General features: G+C 60.6%; 1 protein-coding gene across 2 annotated transcripts; it reads right to left on the reverse strand.

Moving 5' to 3' along the window:
• Positions 1-1,170: 1,170 nt before the first annotated feature.
• SLC25A29 (solute carrier family 25 member 29) lies at positions 1,171-14,522 on the reverse strand. Of its 2 annotated transcripts, none has more exons than XM_059183104.1 (4): positions 14,176-14,522; positions 8,302-8,345; positions 3,252-3,335; positions 1,171-2,936 (listed from the first exon to the last, which is right to left on the reverse strand). In XM_059183104.1, exons 1-4 carry the CDS (start codon positions 14,207-14,209, stop codon positions 2,187-2,189), a joined length of 912 nt encoding a protein of 303 aa, XP_059039087.1. In that variant the 5' UTR covers positions 14,210-14,522; the 3' UTR covers positions 1,171-2,186. The 2 variants fall into 2 exon arrangements, with proteins under 2 accessions (XP_059039087.1, XP_059039088.1); XM_059183105.1 differs by having other exon boundaries at positions 8,302-8,435.
• Between the last annotated feature and the right edge of the window lie 1,429 nt (positions 14,523-15,951).

The following is a 15,951-nucleotide window of genomic DNA, read 5'->3' on the forward strand; positions in this document are numbered from 1 at the left end:
GTGGGATTAGGTCATGGTGGCTCTGGGAAACTCCTGAAAGTTCACGGTCAAGTGAAAAGCGCAGAACAGAGCTGTCAGCGCCCACCCCCATCCCCACCCCCACCCTGGAACCGAGCAACCAGGGAGGTGGGAACCTGTCCCGCCTGCGTTCATGTATATTTGTAGTTTGTTTTTTTTAAAACACATTTATATATTACTTATTCCAAATAAATATAAATTCCAATCAAGGAGAAAATAAGATGTCCCAATTCATTAAAAAACCCACAGCTCTCCCGATCTTTCCTGCCTGATTCGCTGGGAATGTTCCGCCACCGGCACCTGGGGCGGGAATGGGGGCCCAGGTTTGGAGCATTTGCCAGGTCTCTTTAGAGGAAGGAGAAGTGAGAGAGATGGGGGCGGGGCGATCTCCGCAGGTGGAGAAGCTGTTGCCTGGGACTCCAGGGAGGGGACCCTGGTGTCACCAGCCAGCTTCTGCAGACAAGCTCAATGTCACAGGTGGATGCAGGACATTAGGTTGGGTGGGGTGAGGCAAAGACACAGGAGAGCCGGTGCTCCTCTTGGAGAGCTGTGGGCTCCCCCTCTCCTGCCCTCCCTTAAAGTGGGAGTTGGGAAGGAAAGACACCAGGCCTGTAGCTATGGAGACGCGGGGTGCCCAGCACTGCCTCCAGGAAGGTGAGCAGCAGTGAGACACCCCTTTGGCAAATGAGGTCTCCTCCAGGAAGCCCTCCAGGACTCTTAGGCTGGATTAGGTCTCATCTCATATGGAAAAAGATCCACTCACCTCTGAGAGCTCCACTTAGACCTCCCCTTCCGGCCTCAGTGAGTGTCCCCTCTGTGCCCTGACCATACCTCCATACCCCAAAAAGCTCACAGCACACACTGTCTGGCCTGCCCAGGTTTAGGATGAGCAGGGCCCAGGCCTCTCCCTCCCAGGAAACCACAGACATCTGAGGAGACTTTGCCCAGCACTTTTGTGAGCTTACTCCCCTCATCCTCATCTCTATGTCAGCCCCATTTTGCAGATGAGGAAACAGAGGGTGTGGACAGACGCTGGCACGTGCCCAGGTCACACACTTCCGGCTGCCACTGGGCCGGAGAGCACAGACCCCCAAGCCGGCCCCTCTGACTCCAGGAAGGCGGTGGGGAATGGACACAAACAAGGCTTCACTCTTAAGAAAACAAAGAATATTTTATTCCTTCAGCGGGTTCTACACAACGACACCACGTGAACAGGGTAGGAGTCTTGTCTTCCTTGACCCCAGTCAGCCTCCTGGGAGACCGTATCTCACTGCCCAACAGGCTGAGCCCCGCTCAGGGCAAAGGAGGCCACAGTCACCTCCAACTTGTGCAAAAGCATCTTCCTCCCTGTGCAAATACACGGCCACGCTGTACCGTGTCCACTAGCAGGCCCTTCCCTCGTGGCCTCATGGGAACACCAAACATGAGGAGAATCCCTGGGAGAGACACCATTTGCTGGGGAGTGGGGGGTCCCCCTGTGCCCATGTCCTTGAAGACTCTTCTGCACAGCTTACGGAACCCCGGCCAGCAGCCAGAGCCCCACACAGTGGCTGACCCAAGTCCCCATTTTACAGAAGGGCAGCCTGAGGACGGCAGGGCGACCAGCCTTCCCCTCCCGCAGCTGGACTTCACCCTGGAGCTTCCCTCCCACTGGCCCCTGCCTGGTCCCCCAGCCCAGCCCCTAGGTTACTATGGGGTCACGAGCAGGGGCACTTCCCCCTGTGTCACGTGGAGAAGCTGGAGTGCATCAGCAGAGTGCTGGGTTCTGGGACACCAGGAGGTACCCGGAGCTGCCTCTCCATCCCTAATACAGAGACCGGACAGGTGGGCGAGGAGTGCCCCCAGAGCTCTGTCAGGGGGGCGATGTGAGGTTAGCCGCGGGATGGCCCATCGGTGCGGCCATCGAAGACCCCGCGGTGGCAGTGGCCCGGATCCCAGGCAAGGGCTGGAGCGTCGGTGGCGACCCCGAGAGACCCCAAGTGACAGCGCCAGGCTCCGCGCTGACACGCCGTCCTCTCGGAGCTCGGTGACCGTACAGTGCGGGCAGGAGGCTCCGTGTCTCCGGGCGGAGGCCGCCGCAGACGTCAAGGGCGCGGCCAAGGGCGCCCCCGCCTCCCCCACCCCAATCCCACCCCCGCCCAGGCCCGCTGGCGACCCGGGCACCCGCCTCACAGGCTGGAGGGCTGGGCCAGGCCGGGCCCCGACGGGGCGGCGGGCGCGGCGTCGCCGTCCGGCCGGGCCTCGGGGCCGCGCGCGTACGTGAGCACCACGGTGACGGTGGCGAAGGTGGCGGCGTTGACGGGGAAGGCGCGCAGCAGCGTGGAGGCCAGGCCGCGCGTGAACACGCGCCAGCCCTCGGCGCGGTAGCTCTGGCGCACGCAGTCCACGAAGCCGCCGTAGCGCGGGGCGCCGCGCAGCCCGTCGGCCTGCAGCCGCGACTTGACCACGTCCACGGGGTAGGTGGACAGCCAGGACAGGATGCCCGCCGTGCCGCCCGCCAGCAGCAGCTTGGGCACGAGCAGCGCGTCGCCGGGCTCGCAGCCGAGCGCGCGCGTCAGCACGTCGTACGCCAGGAAGTAGACGCCGAAGCTGGGGGTCTCGCGCAGCAGCGTGGAGCCCATGCCCCGGTTCACGCCGCGCAGGCCCTCGCGCCGGTAGATGTGCGCCAGGCAGTGCAGCGAGCCGCGGTAGGGGCGCGCGGGGCCCGCGTCCTGCAGCTGCAGCCGCGTCTTGGCCAGCTCCATGGGGCAGCAGATGACGCACTGGATGGCGCCCGCCGCCGCGCCCGCCAGGAACTGGTGCAGCGGCGTGTCCTGGCCCAGCGCCCGCAGGGTGTTGCCCTGCACGCCGAACACCAGCGCGTTGATGAAGGTGAGGCCCATGAGGGGCGAGCCCAGGCCCTTGTACAGGCCCAGCACCTGCGGGGGGGAAGCGGGGGGCACAGGCGCGCGTCAGGCGCGCTCCTGCTCCTGCTCTGGCTGCCCGGCTCGCTTCCCCCACCCCCGCGACCCTCCCGCGCGCGCGACCCCAGCCCACCCCCGCGCGTTCCGGAGGACCGAATTCTCCCAGAAGCCATGTCCTCAACAGCAGAGGCCTGGGCGCGCGCACCTTCCCCTTTCCCAAGTCCCCATCGTGCCCAACCCCTCCCCCTTCTCTTTTCAGCTCTGCCCTCTGGGCCGAAAGCATAGAAAGGTGCTTCCCCACCGCCCACCCCCTGGGCCCAGGCCACTCACACTCTCCTGCTTGATGATTGACTGGAAGCAGTGCAGGGTCCCGCGGTACTGAGGCTTCTCCGGGTTCTGGACCTGAAGCCGCACCTGCAGGGACAGGACCCCGTGAAAGGCGGCAGGCCAAGCCAGAGCTCCCGACCCCTTGCCCCAGCACTCAGGACAGCCCAAGGAGGCTCCCTCGGGGAGGCCCAAGGCTGCATGCTGGAGGCAGGGAGCCAAGGAGCTTTCTGTGGGTTTTGGAAGTCCAGGGTGGGGCTAGGGCCGGGTGCCTGTGCCTCCTCAGGGAGGGTATCAGTGCGCAAACGGCCACAGAGACAGCCAGCTGCAGAGCGGTAGAGGGTCCCTGAGATCTCAGACAGGCAGAGGCTAAGCCTCTTGCTGCATTCTATCTGCACGCTGTGTGGACACTGGGACACGAAGCATTTTCCCAGACCTCCCCACTGTCCTGGTGGCAAACCGTGGCCAATGGCCGGGGGTGGGGGGGGTTGTTCCCCACCTAATTCCCATCACCCAACTTCCCTTGGGGTCCGACAGTGCCACAGTGGATGTTAAAAGCAGTAAGTGGGGGCGCCTGGGTGGCTCAGTGGGTTAAGCCGCTGCCTTCGGCTCGGGTCATGATCTCAGGGTCCTGGGATCGAGTCCCGCATCAGGCTCTCTGCTCAGCGGGGAGCCTGCTTCCTCCTCTCTCTCTCTGCCTGCCTCTCTGCCTACTTGTGATTTCTCTCTGTCAAATAAATAAATAAAATCTTTAAAAAAAAAAAAAAAAAAAAAAAAAAAAATAAAAGCAGTAAGTGTTGGACTGCGAGGGACTTCTGCTTTCTGCTGGTAGACAGTGTGAGGACAGTGGTCCTGAGTTAAAGCAGCGACAGGAGAGCAGCTCATTACCTCCTCTGTGACCATGTCACCACCTTCGGGACCTGGGGGTTCATGCCCAGCTGCCCTTGGAGCCCTGTAGTCCAGAACCTCCTACTGTGAAAGCACTCTTTGTTGACAGCTTATCTCTGCGATAGACAGCCCGGCCTCACAATGGGCCTCAGAATTCAGGTCACGTGGACGGGGGGATGAGCTGGGTTAAGTCCTGTTCCCAGGGGCTGACTCGGAAATCACGACCACAGACAGGGCCACAGCACAATCACCCCTTCGCGGCTGGCAGCACCGGAGGGCCTAACCCGGGAATCACCAGCCGAGGTGGGTGGAATTACCCGCCCTCCTACTTCAAAGATGGGAACACTGAGGCTCAGAGAGGTTTGCACCTCAGCCGGGGTTGCCTGTCCTTTCCAGTAATGGGAGTGGGCTCGCTGTGTCGGTCGGGGTCAGAGGAGGGGAGCTGGCGGGCAGGAGCCTTCCCCTGCCAGATGCACTTACAGAAAAATGCCTTTGAAGCACAAAAAAACACCATCTGGGCACACGAGGACCTCTGCAGCTGACAGCCACTGCTCTGCGAAGCAGCTGACAAGCAAGCACACCCTGCAGCGGGTCACCCCAGCGCCCAGTCCCACCCTGGCTGCCTGCTCGGCCAGGACCTGGTGGGGGAGGGGTGCATGTTCAGTGGAGAAAAACAAAAGGACTTGAGCAACGTGTCCATAACATATTAACACCTTAAGACTTCATAACCTGTCACCTCCTTGAGCTCTGCTGGGGTTGTTTTCGCCATGTGAGGTTTTTCACTTCCCTCCCATGTTCTGGGGTTTCTGGTGGGACATTTCTCCTGCTCATGCAGCCACTAAACGGGCCGTGGGAGCAGAAACCACGACTGCGGGACACGCGGACCGTGGCACGTGGTCTCCGCAGCTCCCAGCTCTCCACCGGCTGAGACCCCCAACATGAAGACCCTCTGATCCGGCAGGAGCGGATTTTTCTTCACCAGCCCCACCTGGGTGCCCATCCCAGGACCCGTGCGGGACCCAAGCTCACCTCACGCCCTCCCTGTCCCCTGCCAGTCAAGAGGAGGAGAGGTGTGGCGGGGTGTGGTTCAGGCCCGGGGTCTGGGATCAGCAGGGACAGAGAAGGGTCGGGTTCCCCTGGTCTATACTGACTAGCTCTCCAGGGCGAGGCTTATGCTTGTCTACAGCAAAGTCACACTTTTGCTCCCCGTGCAGAGAGCCCCTAGGAACATAAAATGTCAACATCACATCCAGGTGCAGAGCCCCCAGGGCCCAGCCCCTCCCCTGCCCTGGGATGGCCACTCCCCAGTGAGAGTAGTTTTACACTCAGTGACCCTGCTTAATGTCCTGTCCCAGGCAGAAGGGGGAGGGGGGGAGGGGAGGCAGGGGAGCCTCCTGGGGACCCTGTTCTCTCCCCAGACATGTGCTTCGCGATGAGATGATTCATAGACTCATACACTTGGTGTGCGCGCACTTTTCTATAGGTGTCCGATTTCGGTTAAAACAACAGTAGAGTTATTGAAGTAAATCCCACTTTCGCCAAGCACAGGGAATATATATGGGCCTGTGTACATTTCTGTTTTTCAGCAGAAATCACTAATGAGGGGCGCCTGGGTGGCTCACTGGGTCGAGCCTCTGCCTTTGGCTCCGGTCTTGATCCCAGCGTCCTCAGATGGAGCCCTGCACTGGGCTCCCTGCTCAGCGGGGGGTCTGCTTCTCCCTCTCCCTCTGTTTACCCCTCCCCCCACCTGTGCTCTCTTGTCAAATAAGTAAATAAATAATCTAGAAAAAAATCACTAAGGATTGGGGAAGAGGATCTATGAAGGACTGTTTTTATTTTTTTCCTTTTTAGTTTTGTTTCTGTAAGGGTTAAAAATTTCTTCACAACGTATGTTACTTTTGTACTAGAAAGCCAACCAAAGAACTGTGTACAGGCCTGATGATGAAATTCATTTCAAAAAAATATCACATGCCCATGGCAGGCACAGTGGTGGAGGGGGATCCTGGAGGAAGTGTACAGAATGGGAAACACGACTTGTCAGTATGAGAAAAGGTGCTCTTCTACCTGGGAAAGAGCCAGTAAAAATTAAGGCCATTGCGGAGGGCGCCTGCGTGGCTCAGTCTGTTAAGCTTCTGCCTTTGGCTCAGGTTGGGAGCCCAACATCCTGGGATCGAGCCCTGCATCCAGCTCTCTGCTCAGCGGGGAGCCTGCTCCCTCGCCTGCTCCCCCTGCTTGTCCTCTCTTTGTCAAATAAGTAAATAAATAAAATCTGAAAAAACAAAAGGCCATTGGTGACATAGCATTAAGTTAAACCAAAGGAGCACGTTCCCTGATCAGCCCCGTGAGAGGGGTCACGAGCTGGGTGACAGAGGGGATTCCTGGGGGCAGGTTTTTTTCCTATTTGTAAAAACCCTGGTTTATATAGACAGGTTTCCCCAGATGTCATGCTGGTGGACTGCAGTGGCCAAAAGAAGTCACCAGTGGATTTCTTCAAAGACCACCCTCCGTGGGCGAGGTAATGGGGGGGCAGGGGTGTCCAAGGGACAGGAGCCCTGTGGCGTGGAGAGGCTCCACCCCCCCCCTGTCAGTGCTGGGGGTATGGCCATGGCCCAGGAGCTCAGAGTGGCCAGGGACTCCAGGACAGAGCCCTCCCCAGCCTGCGGGCACTGAGGAGGGGGAGTGGGAGCGGGGCTGGTTGAGAGCCGAGTCGCGGCTCAGAGAGGCATGGCCCCTGTAATGCGGGGTTAACGAAGTGAATCCAGAGCCCCTGTTTGGCCGGACACAGAGGCATTTACGACATGTGACCACGAGCTATAAACACAGCGGAGTGGGGGCCAGTGCCAGGCTGGGCTGCTTTGGCCTGGGGGCAGGCTTCAGGCCCGTAGTGCCCAGGCAGCTGTGCAGACAGGTTCTCGGCAGGCTCTGGGGGGACATGGGCTGCCGTGTGGCAAGAAAGCCTGGTCCTTCGGCCTTCTCCCGGAACTGCGGATGATGGGATAGATTTGTGCTCTGCAGAACCAGCATTCCGCGTAAGCCCAGCCTGACCGTGGAGCACCCGGCATCACAAGGGCCTCTGTGATCTTGCCCAGCGCCTCACTTGGCAGATGAGAAGCCTGGGCCCTGAGGTGAAGCAGCTGGCCCAAGGTCACAGGGCAGATGGGCTAGCAGGGGGCCTGGGCCCGCATAAGGCCTCAGGCAGAACATGTGCAGGTCAGAGCCAAAACATCAAGCCAGGCCCTCATGCCCGCGCTGAAGGCAACCCCAGCCCTGAGGTCCCGAGTCCTTTCCTTGCCCAAGGACCACCTGACTTCCACTGGAAAGAGGGGACAGGAAGTGACCTCAAACTCCGCTCGGGCTGACATCCTTGCCTTCGCTGTCCCCGTAGGCACTGCCAAGTTCAGTGTTTACAGTGCGTCACGGGGGCTGGCCTGCTGCCCTGCTGCTTACAGCTCGCCCTGATTCCCCGGGGGTAGCCGGTAAGGAAAACTCCAGCCGTGGCTCGTTTCAGGACCTGAAACCCCAACCACAGAGAGAACATTCTATTTGGGAATTTGCAGCTGGACAACACAGACCTCCTCTGTTTCCACTGCGGGCCTCTGAGAACCCGGATCTGGACAGTTTATGGAGGAGGAGCCGTGGGAGGAGTGCCTGCCCTGGGCCACACGCTGGAGCCGTGAACTCCACGCGCGTGCACACCAGCCCCTGGGAACCGATGGCTCAGTTTCGCGCCCGTGGGGATCACCATTCAGAGATGATCATGTTCACGGGAAATACTGACAAGTTCCGGTTCTTCGGTCCTTCTGTATTTTCTCTCTGAAATGCTCTTTCTTTCAAGATGTCTGGAGGGCTTCTGCAGGGAGGAGCCCCCGCTCTGGGCAAGGGGAAGCCTGTCTTCCAGCCTCTCAGGCTCAGGGCTCACCGTGGACCTCCAAGTTCAGCTCTGAGCTGGGAGGTGTAAGGCCAGACCCAGAAGGAAAGCGGACACGCTGCCGTCCACCTGGGTGTCACAGAACCTAAGTCTACCTTTATTCCAGAACCTACGGGAAGACCTCGCGGGGGTTCCCTGGTCACTGGAAAGGGGCCTCCAGACGCCCCAGCCCTTCAGGCCTCTGTGTAACGTCTGCGCCTCCACAAAGACCTGAGAGTAAAACCAGGACAAGACACTCACCTTGACCGTGTCAAATGGGTGTCCCACGAGCACACCTGCCACACCTGGAGGGAAAAAGGAGGACCGTCACCCAGATGCCTCAGAGATCTGCAGTGGTGGGGGGCTTCCGGCTTGGAGGACCGCATGGGAGCCGCCTGGTGGGAACACAGAACGTTTACAGGGGCCTACTGTACGCAGGCGCCTCTGAGCACCTTTGTCCTCAGGTCTGCGTGAGCAGTGGGGTAAGACGGTGACATCCCTGAGGACAACCCAGGATCTGTCCAACTCACAGCTGGTGTCTCTCCCTCCCCTGCTGCTCCCTGCACTTGACTGACCACAGCTGTCTCCCCCGCCACCACTGGGCTCCCTCCCACCCCCCTCCCTGTGCAAACACCTCCCAGCATGGCGGGGGACCCAGGGGTTTTGGACTTGGGGCCAGAGAATCACGCAGATTTGATTTCAGTCTGCCACTCAGCAGCTGGCCAAGCTCACAGGGAACTGGGGCTCCGTGGCTCACAATCCACCCCCTCACCCTGCAGGGCTGACCCAGGGCCGGGGAAGAGGCATCGAGGTATTACAGACACTGGCTGACCACTCCCTTCCCTGCAGGCGAGTCACCTGCTGCCCAGGGAGTCCGCGCCAGACTTTGTGATCAGGTGATATGCATCAGTCCAAGCCAGGCTCCAAACCCAGCCCCACCTGGAAGGACAAAGGTGCACTCTCCAAGTTGGCTCCTGGGCCTTTCAGAGTCCTGAGTGCTGTTCTCAGGCAACTGTCCCTGGGAGGCAGGCACCTTGCTTCCCCAGTCACGAGGCTCAGTGAGGTGGCCTGCCCCGTGCACCAACTCCCACACCTTCCTCCCTAGAACTCCCTGTGGGAATGTCTTAAGGTTCCCTTTTTACTGCTGGGGCATTTATAATGAAGACAGGTGCTATTTGTTGAGTGACAAACGGTAACCTTTCTACCTGGGGTCACTTCATTTTGCATGTAAAGAAAGGACTATTAGCCCATTTTACAGATGCAGAACAGGAGGCTGAGAGACTATGTCTGTGTTGCACAGCTAATAAGTTGGTGGGGTGAGAACTGGAACTTCTGGGCCCGGGGCCCTCCTCCTCAACCACTCATCTCTCCTGCCCCCTGTCCGGGCTGGGTATCATGGTGGTGGGCGCCCCGAGGTTAGACGGGATTACTATGCAGCCGCTTTCCAACCTGTGATCACTGTAGGGGGTCCTCTCCATCCCGTTCAATGCTCTGGGCCTTGAAGGATCCACTGTGTTGGATACTAACTTTGCCGATCCTGCGTTCTTTTTGGTTATGTGTGCCTGGTATAGCTTCACAACGGCTCGTTTCCAACCTGGTCCTACGACTTTGTTTTCCATACTCCTGGAAACAAGCTACCGCTCGGCTGTGGTCTCTGCTCCCGTCTGAAGCTGTCTCTGATTTTGCCAGGATGGGACATCTGACCTGACTCATCCTACTTTACGTGAATGAACCTTTCCCACATCTTTGCTCAGGCGAACTGCCATTCGTCCTCCTGCTTGTTAACGTTCCCGTTCAGCTCAAGGTTACTTCTGATTTCTAACACTTAGAATTATTATGTAGACACAGGATAAGAACCGTCATGTCCCCAAGGCTCTCTCTGCCCCCCCACATCTCCCCACCCCAGTAGCTTTCCCTTCTACCCCCGCCTCTCCCACACCCAGAGACCCCCAGACCCAGAGCTGTTCCCTGTCCTCACCTCTACCCCCTCCTGCGGGTCTCTAGTCTGATCAAGTGCCATTCGCTTGCTGCCTTTCTGGGTTATTTTTCTTGGAGGTAACAAATACAGCAATGAATAGCCTCCGAATTCCTGCTTCTCTGCAAAATTTATTTTGTTAACACTGTTGGGGAGCCACGGTCCTGTGCTCTGGTGACGCTCTCAGCCCAAGGCCAACATCCCAGAATCTTCTGGCTCCTGGTGCTGCCTCTGCCGGTGCATTTCTTCTCCTTGTCAGTAACATATGCCTTCCACCAGGAAGCCTCTGAGATTCTATCTGTAGATTTCAGGAACGTCATTGAGATGCCAAGGGTGTGCCTTCTTCTTCTAATTTTTTTTTTTTCTTAAAGTAACCCTGCCTGGTACCACACCAGCACTTTCACTCTGAAGACTCAGGCCTTTTTCTTATCACAGAAAATTTCCACTCTTACGTATTCATTCTTCTCCTTCTGGAACCCCTAACATTCACAGCAAGACGAAAAGGCATCCCCAAGGCATCTTGTCCCTTGAGACTTCTATACCTGCGTCTCTGGTCTTTTGAGACACACAGTTTCTATCTTTTGCAAGCCACCTTCTTTTTCCTGTCGTGTTGTGAATTTTCTAAATTTGAACAGCCTAGTTCTAGAATTTACTTTCTGGGGCTTTGGAAACCTCACACTTGGCTGGGGTGTGCTGTTTGGTTTTGATTCTCTCTCCAGCTGTTGGCCCCTCTGGTCCTTCATGCCCTGGTCACCCAGGCCTAGTTGTGGGGTCCCCAAGAACCATACACATGAAATGCTGGAGGTCCCTTTCCCGTGAATGGACTCTCCTGCCTCTGGCCCCAGACCCGCTCAGATTCTAGACCAGCCTTCATCAGCTTCTGGGATGGGAGGGGTGACCCCTCACCCCACCAGGTGGTTGGAAGGCCCCAGCAAGGCCTCCCCAATGGCAGCAACTTGCATTCCTACTTTCCCCAGAGGCTCAGTTCACGACCCTCAGGGGAGGGGCTTTTGGCCTCACCTAGGACATCCCCATTCACAGGAACCGAGAGGGCCTTGGGGCCTGCCTCCATCCCAGCCTCCAGTCCCACAAAGCTTTGTCCTTTTAACCTCACAAGTACCTTGAGAGCCAGGAAGCTGTGCCAGAGCAGCTCCCCAACAGGTCACTGGGGCAGCACAAGGGGACCCTTTCTTCTGCCTCCAAAGCCAGTGCCCCACTGCCTTACATAAGCTGGATTCTTGGAGGCACCCATCATGGCCCCTCTAGGGTGGGAGAGAGGACCACCCTCCCCAGGCAGGGTTCCCCGCCCCACCATGGAGCTGCTCACCCCGCAACCTCCTATCCACAGCTGGGGCACGGAGAACTCCACTCAAGAGCACAGGGCAGGTGAGTGGGCTGAAGACCTGGGACCGACGACCCCCCCCCCCCCCCCCCCCGTGGGGAGTGCGGGCAGGCCTTCAGACCGTCCCACCACGTGAGCACCCAGATGCTGTCAATCAAGGTGCTTGCCCCACCTCCCCCAGGTGAAGCTTAAGCGACCCAACACTCAGCCAATCCGAGGTGATCTACTGTTCTCCCGCCCAGGAATCTGAATCTAGAGGGACCCCAGGCCACCAAAGGGAAGCACCCTCATCACTCTGCCCTGGCCTGCAGGCCTGGAGGATCCCAAGGGGAAGGAACTGGGTAGGGGCCTTGAGAGCCCAGGGGTCCGAGGTGGGAGCGCTACCCGCGCATGGTTCCCAGACAGCCCCTCTGCGCAGGTTAGCCATGCCAGGGACCCAGAAGGCAGGCCGGGGACACAATCAGGTCACTGTCCCACTAGTCCCTCCCCTTCTCAAGACCAGGATTATTTGACCCAGGAGTTCTCCTAGGTCAAATAAAAGCAGGAGAGGAGGGGCACCTGGGTGGCTCAGTGGGTTAAGCCTCTGCCCTTGGCTCAGGTCATGATCTCAGGATTCTGAGATCGAGCCTCACATGGAGCCCCACATCGGGCTCCCTGCTCAGTGGAGAGCCTGCTTCTTCTTGCTCTGCCTCCTTGTGCTATCTCTCTATCAAATAAATAAAATATTTTTAAAAAAAGAAAAGAAAGAAAGAAAAAAGCAGATGATCCCAGGGGGAGAGGGGGGCCAATGACCCTCACAAAGACCGTGGCAGCCACTTCCATCCTGGGGGACTCAGGTTTCCACAAGCACAGTAGGGAAGTGGGGCTTACCCGCAGCCCCTGGCGGGATCTCTGGAAGGCCGTGGGGGCGGGGGCTGCCGCCTGCAGCTGGGTGTGGTACTGGACTCTAATCTAGCCCCAACCTTGGAGCTGGGACGAGATTTCCTAGGTGGGCCTGGTAAGGATGGACAGAAGGCATTCCAGGAGGAGCCCTTTAAGAGTAAGAGCCTTGAGTGACCGAATACGTGTGTCTGGGTCCCGGTGCAGGCCTGGCCTTCCGATGAGTAGTGCTACCCCAAACCCTGCAGCGTGCAGGGGGCTCCCGGGACACCTGGGAGAAATCAGAAGGAATCCTGCCCCTCTGGGGAAAGAATTCACACTCCTGGGTGCCTGGGTGGCTCAGTTGGTTAAGCAACTGCCTTTGGCGCAGGTGATGAACCTGGAGTCCGGGGATCAAGTCCCACATCAGCTCCACGGGGCATCTGCTTCTCCCGCTGACCTTCTCCCCTTTCTCACTCTCTCTCAAATAAATAAATAAAATCTTTAAAAAAAAAAAAAAGAATTCACACTCCTGAAGAAGTTGGGAAGCCATGGGACAGCCCACCCTCACTGAGCCGTCACTTGGTGGGGGAGGGGTAGAGGAGGGCCTGGGGCCCAGCAGGAGCCGGCAGGGGCAGGGGCAGCCACAGGAGGCTAACAGGAAAGGCAAAGTGGGGTCACAGTGGGGGGGATAGGGGTGCTGAGAGCTGCATCTGCAGAGGCTGCCCGCCCCCTCCAGTTTCCTGGCCTAGGCTTGGGAGAAATGCACCCATTTATGAAAAGCTCTGGGGTTTTCCCCCTTCAGCAGGCTCCAGTCCAGGGGTTTCCTGAAGCCTGATTGAGTAACAGTCTAGGAAGTTCTTAAAATGTCTTCACACAGATCACTTCCCTGGCAGCTCTCTTCTCTGCCAGTCTCCTCCTGCCCAGAGCAGGAACTCAGAATGCAGAGGCAATTGCTAGTCCCTCCTTTGCCTCCAGGGAGCCCAGCGCCAAACCCCAGCAGATAGGTGCTGGAGGAGAGAAGCCCATCAGCGCAGGACCCCGCCAGGGGTGTCCCCCGCAACTCTGCCACCTCGGTGCGGAGTACCTGCACTGAAACCTGGCTCGCAATTAACATCAATCGAGTGAATTAGCTCTCCCAGTAAAAGCAGAGAAACCCCAAGGCACAACAGGGAAGCAGCCGTCCTGGTGTCCCGGGTGGCCCACAGCAGAGCCAGGACTGCACAGTGGTTGCCACTCTCTCGGGGACACAGGCTTGGGGAGGTCCCTAGGAGCCCGGCGCGCGTGAAGAGGCCCCACCCTGGTGACACGCACGCGTGAGCACAGGGGCTAGCCCACGCCGCGTGTCAGGCCCACGCCGCCACCTGGGTGGAGTCGCCCCCCAGCAGCTCACCGAGCGGCGTCGGAAGGCGCGGCGTGCCAAAGCGTGACTCGGCGCCTGGGGTCGGAACGGCGCCCCTCAGGACCCTCCAAGGCCAGCCCTCTAGAGGGTCGTCCTGCGGCCCCAGCCCCGCCCAGGCATCGGCGGGGGAAGAGGGTGCAGCCAACCCCAAACTTCTCCGGCCCTGGGAGGGGACCCTGGTGCGGGTGGGCGCGGGCTGGGGATGCAGGAGCCGGTGAGACAGATGCGCAGGAGGCCTCGGGCTAGAAGCGCGCATGGGGCGGTGGGGCATCCTGCTGGGAGTCCCCGCCTTGCAAGCCACCGTGCTGCCCCGGCGCCCCGGACCTCTCGTCTGGACGTGCCTCGAAGGGTTTGAACGACGCGTGCCCCCGCGGACTGCGTGCTGGACGCCCTCTGGGCCTGTTGTCAGTTCACGCCCGCGAGAGCCCCGTGACACGAGAGCACTGTCACCCCCATTCTGCAGGCGACGAAACCCCGACCCGCGGGTGGGCCGCCGGGGCCCCGGGCCCGCAGGTGAGCCGGCCTCCCACCCCGCGCCGGAGCCGGCCGCCTCCTTACCCCCAGCGCATCCAGCAAGGAAGTCGAGCGCCATTGCCGGGTCCCCGGTGAGGCCGCCCTTCCTCCTCGTCCTTCTCCTTTGGCCCCTCGCCGGGCGGGTCACCGTCGGGGATCCCCCGGGTACGGGGGATTGGGGCTCGGCCTGGCCGCCGCCTCCTGGCGCGGAGCCCGGGGCCGGCCGGGGTCGGGGGGCGGCGGCGGCGGCGGCGGCGGCTCACTGCGCGGTCCTCGGTCAGCGCACGACCCTTGCTGACCGGCTCGCTTGCCCTCGCGGCTGTCCCGCCCGCAGCCAGTGGTCCCTCACCTCGGGCCGCGCGCCCCGCCCCTCGCGCCTGCCGGCCGGGCCCCGCGGGGTGCAGAGCGCGGCCAATGGGCGGGCGAGGAGCGGACAACACCCCGGGCCCTGCGCGCCGTCGCCGCGCTTCATTGGCTGGGCGTGTCCGGGGCGGGCGGGGTTGGGGGGGGGACGTGGCGGGCGGGGGAGGTGCGCGGGCGGGGGAGGCGCGCGGGCGGGGGAGGCGCACCGGGCGGGGGAGGCGCACCGGGCGGGGGAGGCGCACCGGGCGGGGGAGGCGCACGGGCGCCGCAGACAAAGAATGTGCTTCGTGCGCCCGCCCGCGCCGTTCCGGGCGGGAGAGGCGGCCCGGTGCGCGCGGCGGCGGGACGTTGGGGCCGGGCCTGGGAGCGCGGGGCCTGAGCGCGGCCTGTGCGGGGCGGGAACCTCCCGGCGCGCGCGCGACGGGTCAGCTGAGCGGGAGGCGGGGTGTGCTCGCTCTGGACCGGGCCCGGGGACCTGGGGCCTGGGGCTACATCCCGACTCTGCTGCCAAACCCCTGGTCCCTGCCCGTGTAATGGGGACGCGGGCGCCTAGAGCCTGGATCCTCCCAGGCTCGGACACCACTAGCTGTGATGCCCCGCGGGCGGCGAGTCGCCCCTCCGCCTACGCTCCCGCCCGGCCCGGTACGCGGGATGTCCGGGTCCGAGCGCGCCAGCCTTCCCGGGCGGCGGGGAGGGACCTGGGACGGGGAAGGGGGCCGTGGGGCGCCCCTCGGGGATCCGCACCTGCCCGCGCGCTGCGGGGCCGTGGGAGCCTCGAAGGGTGCAGAGTCGGGCAGGTTCCTGGATGCGCCCAGAGCCGCGCGGCGGAGAGGGGGCGCCGGAGGCCTCGGGACTGGGCGAGCCAGGCGGCGGGGGAGGCGGGGGCACACGGTGGGGTCAGAAGAGGAGCCGGTCCACGCAGTCCGCCCGGGGAGACGGTCCCTGAGATTGGCAGTGGCAAGGACCCCCGCCTGGTCAGAGACCTGTCCTTCCCTCCTTCCCCAGGGCCTCAGGAGGCCTGGACTGTCCGGTTGGGACTGAACTTGACTGGACACATTCTCCTGCACAATGAGGGTGAGATAACACCTTTTCGGCCTGGGGCCCAACTTCCTTCTTCATGGCCCTGTGGTTGGGACCACACTCCCAGCGGTGTTTCCAGGGCATTGCAGATCGCACAGTTTCTGAAATCGCGAGGGGGGTTACGATGGATCTGTACCCAAGGTTTTAAAGATTATGTATTTCTGGTGCTAGGGGGGATATCAGCTAAGCCGTGATCCATGGTGATACAGAGGCCACCAGGAATCCCACAGTCACCAGTCACGTGTGGTTTCCTTTTATTCTTTAAACTCTAGGTAAGACTATTCATTAAGCAGAGACCCAAACCCAGGTCTGCTGACTCTTAGTCCAGTGCTCGTGGGTGGTGGGCCCTGAACTAGGGGTCTGGAGGCCTGGGTTTGA

The sequence above is a fragment of the Mustela lutreola genome, chromosome 7 (assembly GCF_030435805.1).
Source record: "Mustela lutreola isolate mMusLut2 chromosome 7, mMusLut2.pri, whole genome shotgun sequence".
Taxonomy (NCBI): Eukaryota; Metazoa; Chordata; class Mammalia; order Carnivora; family Mustelidae; genus Mustela; species Mustela lutreola.

Bases quoted from the DNA above. Each gene is read 5' to 3' on its own strand.
- SLC25A29 (XM_059183104.1), bottom strand. From the start codon at position 14,209: ATGGCGCTCGACTTCCTTGCTGGATGCGCTGGGG. The intron at 8,346-14,175 runs GTAAGGAGGCGG...TTTTCCCTCCAG, and splicing joins CCTTGCTGGATGCGCTGGGG to GTGTGGCAGGTGTGCTCGTG. The intron at 3,336-8,301 runs GTGAGTGTCTTG...CTGTCCCTGCAG, and splicing joins ACCCATTTGACACGGTCAAG to GTGCGGCTTCAGGTCCAGAA.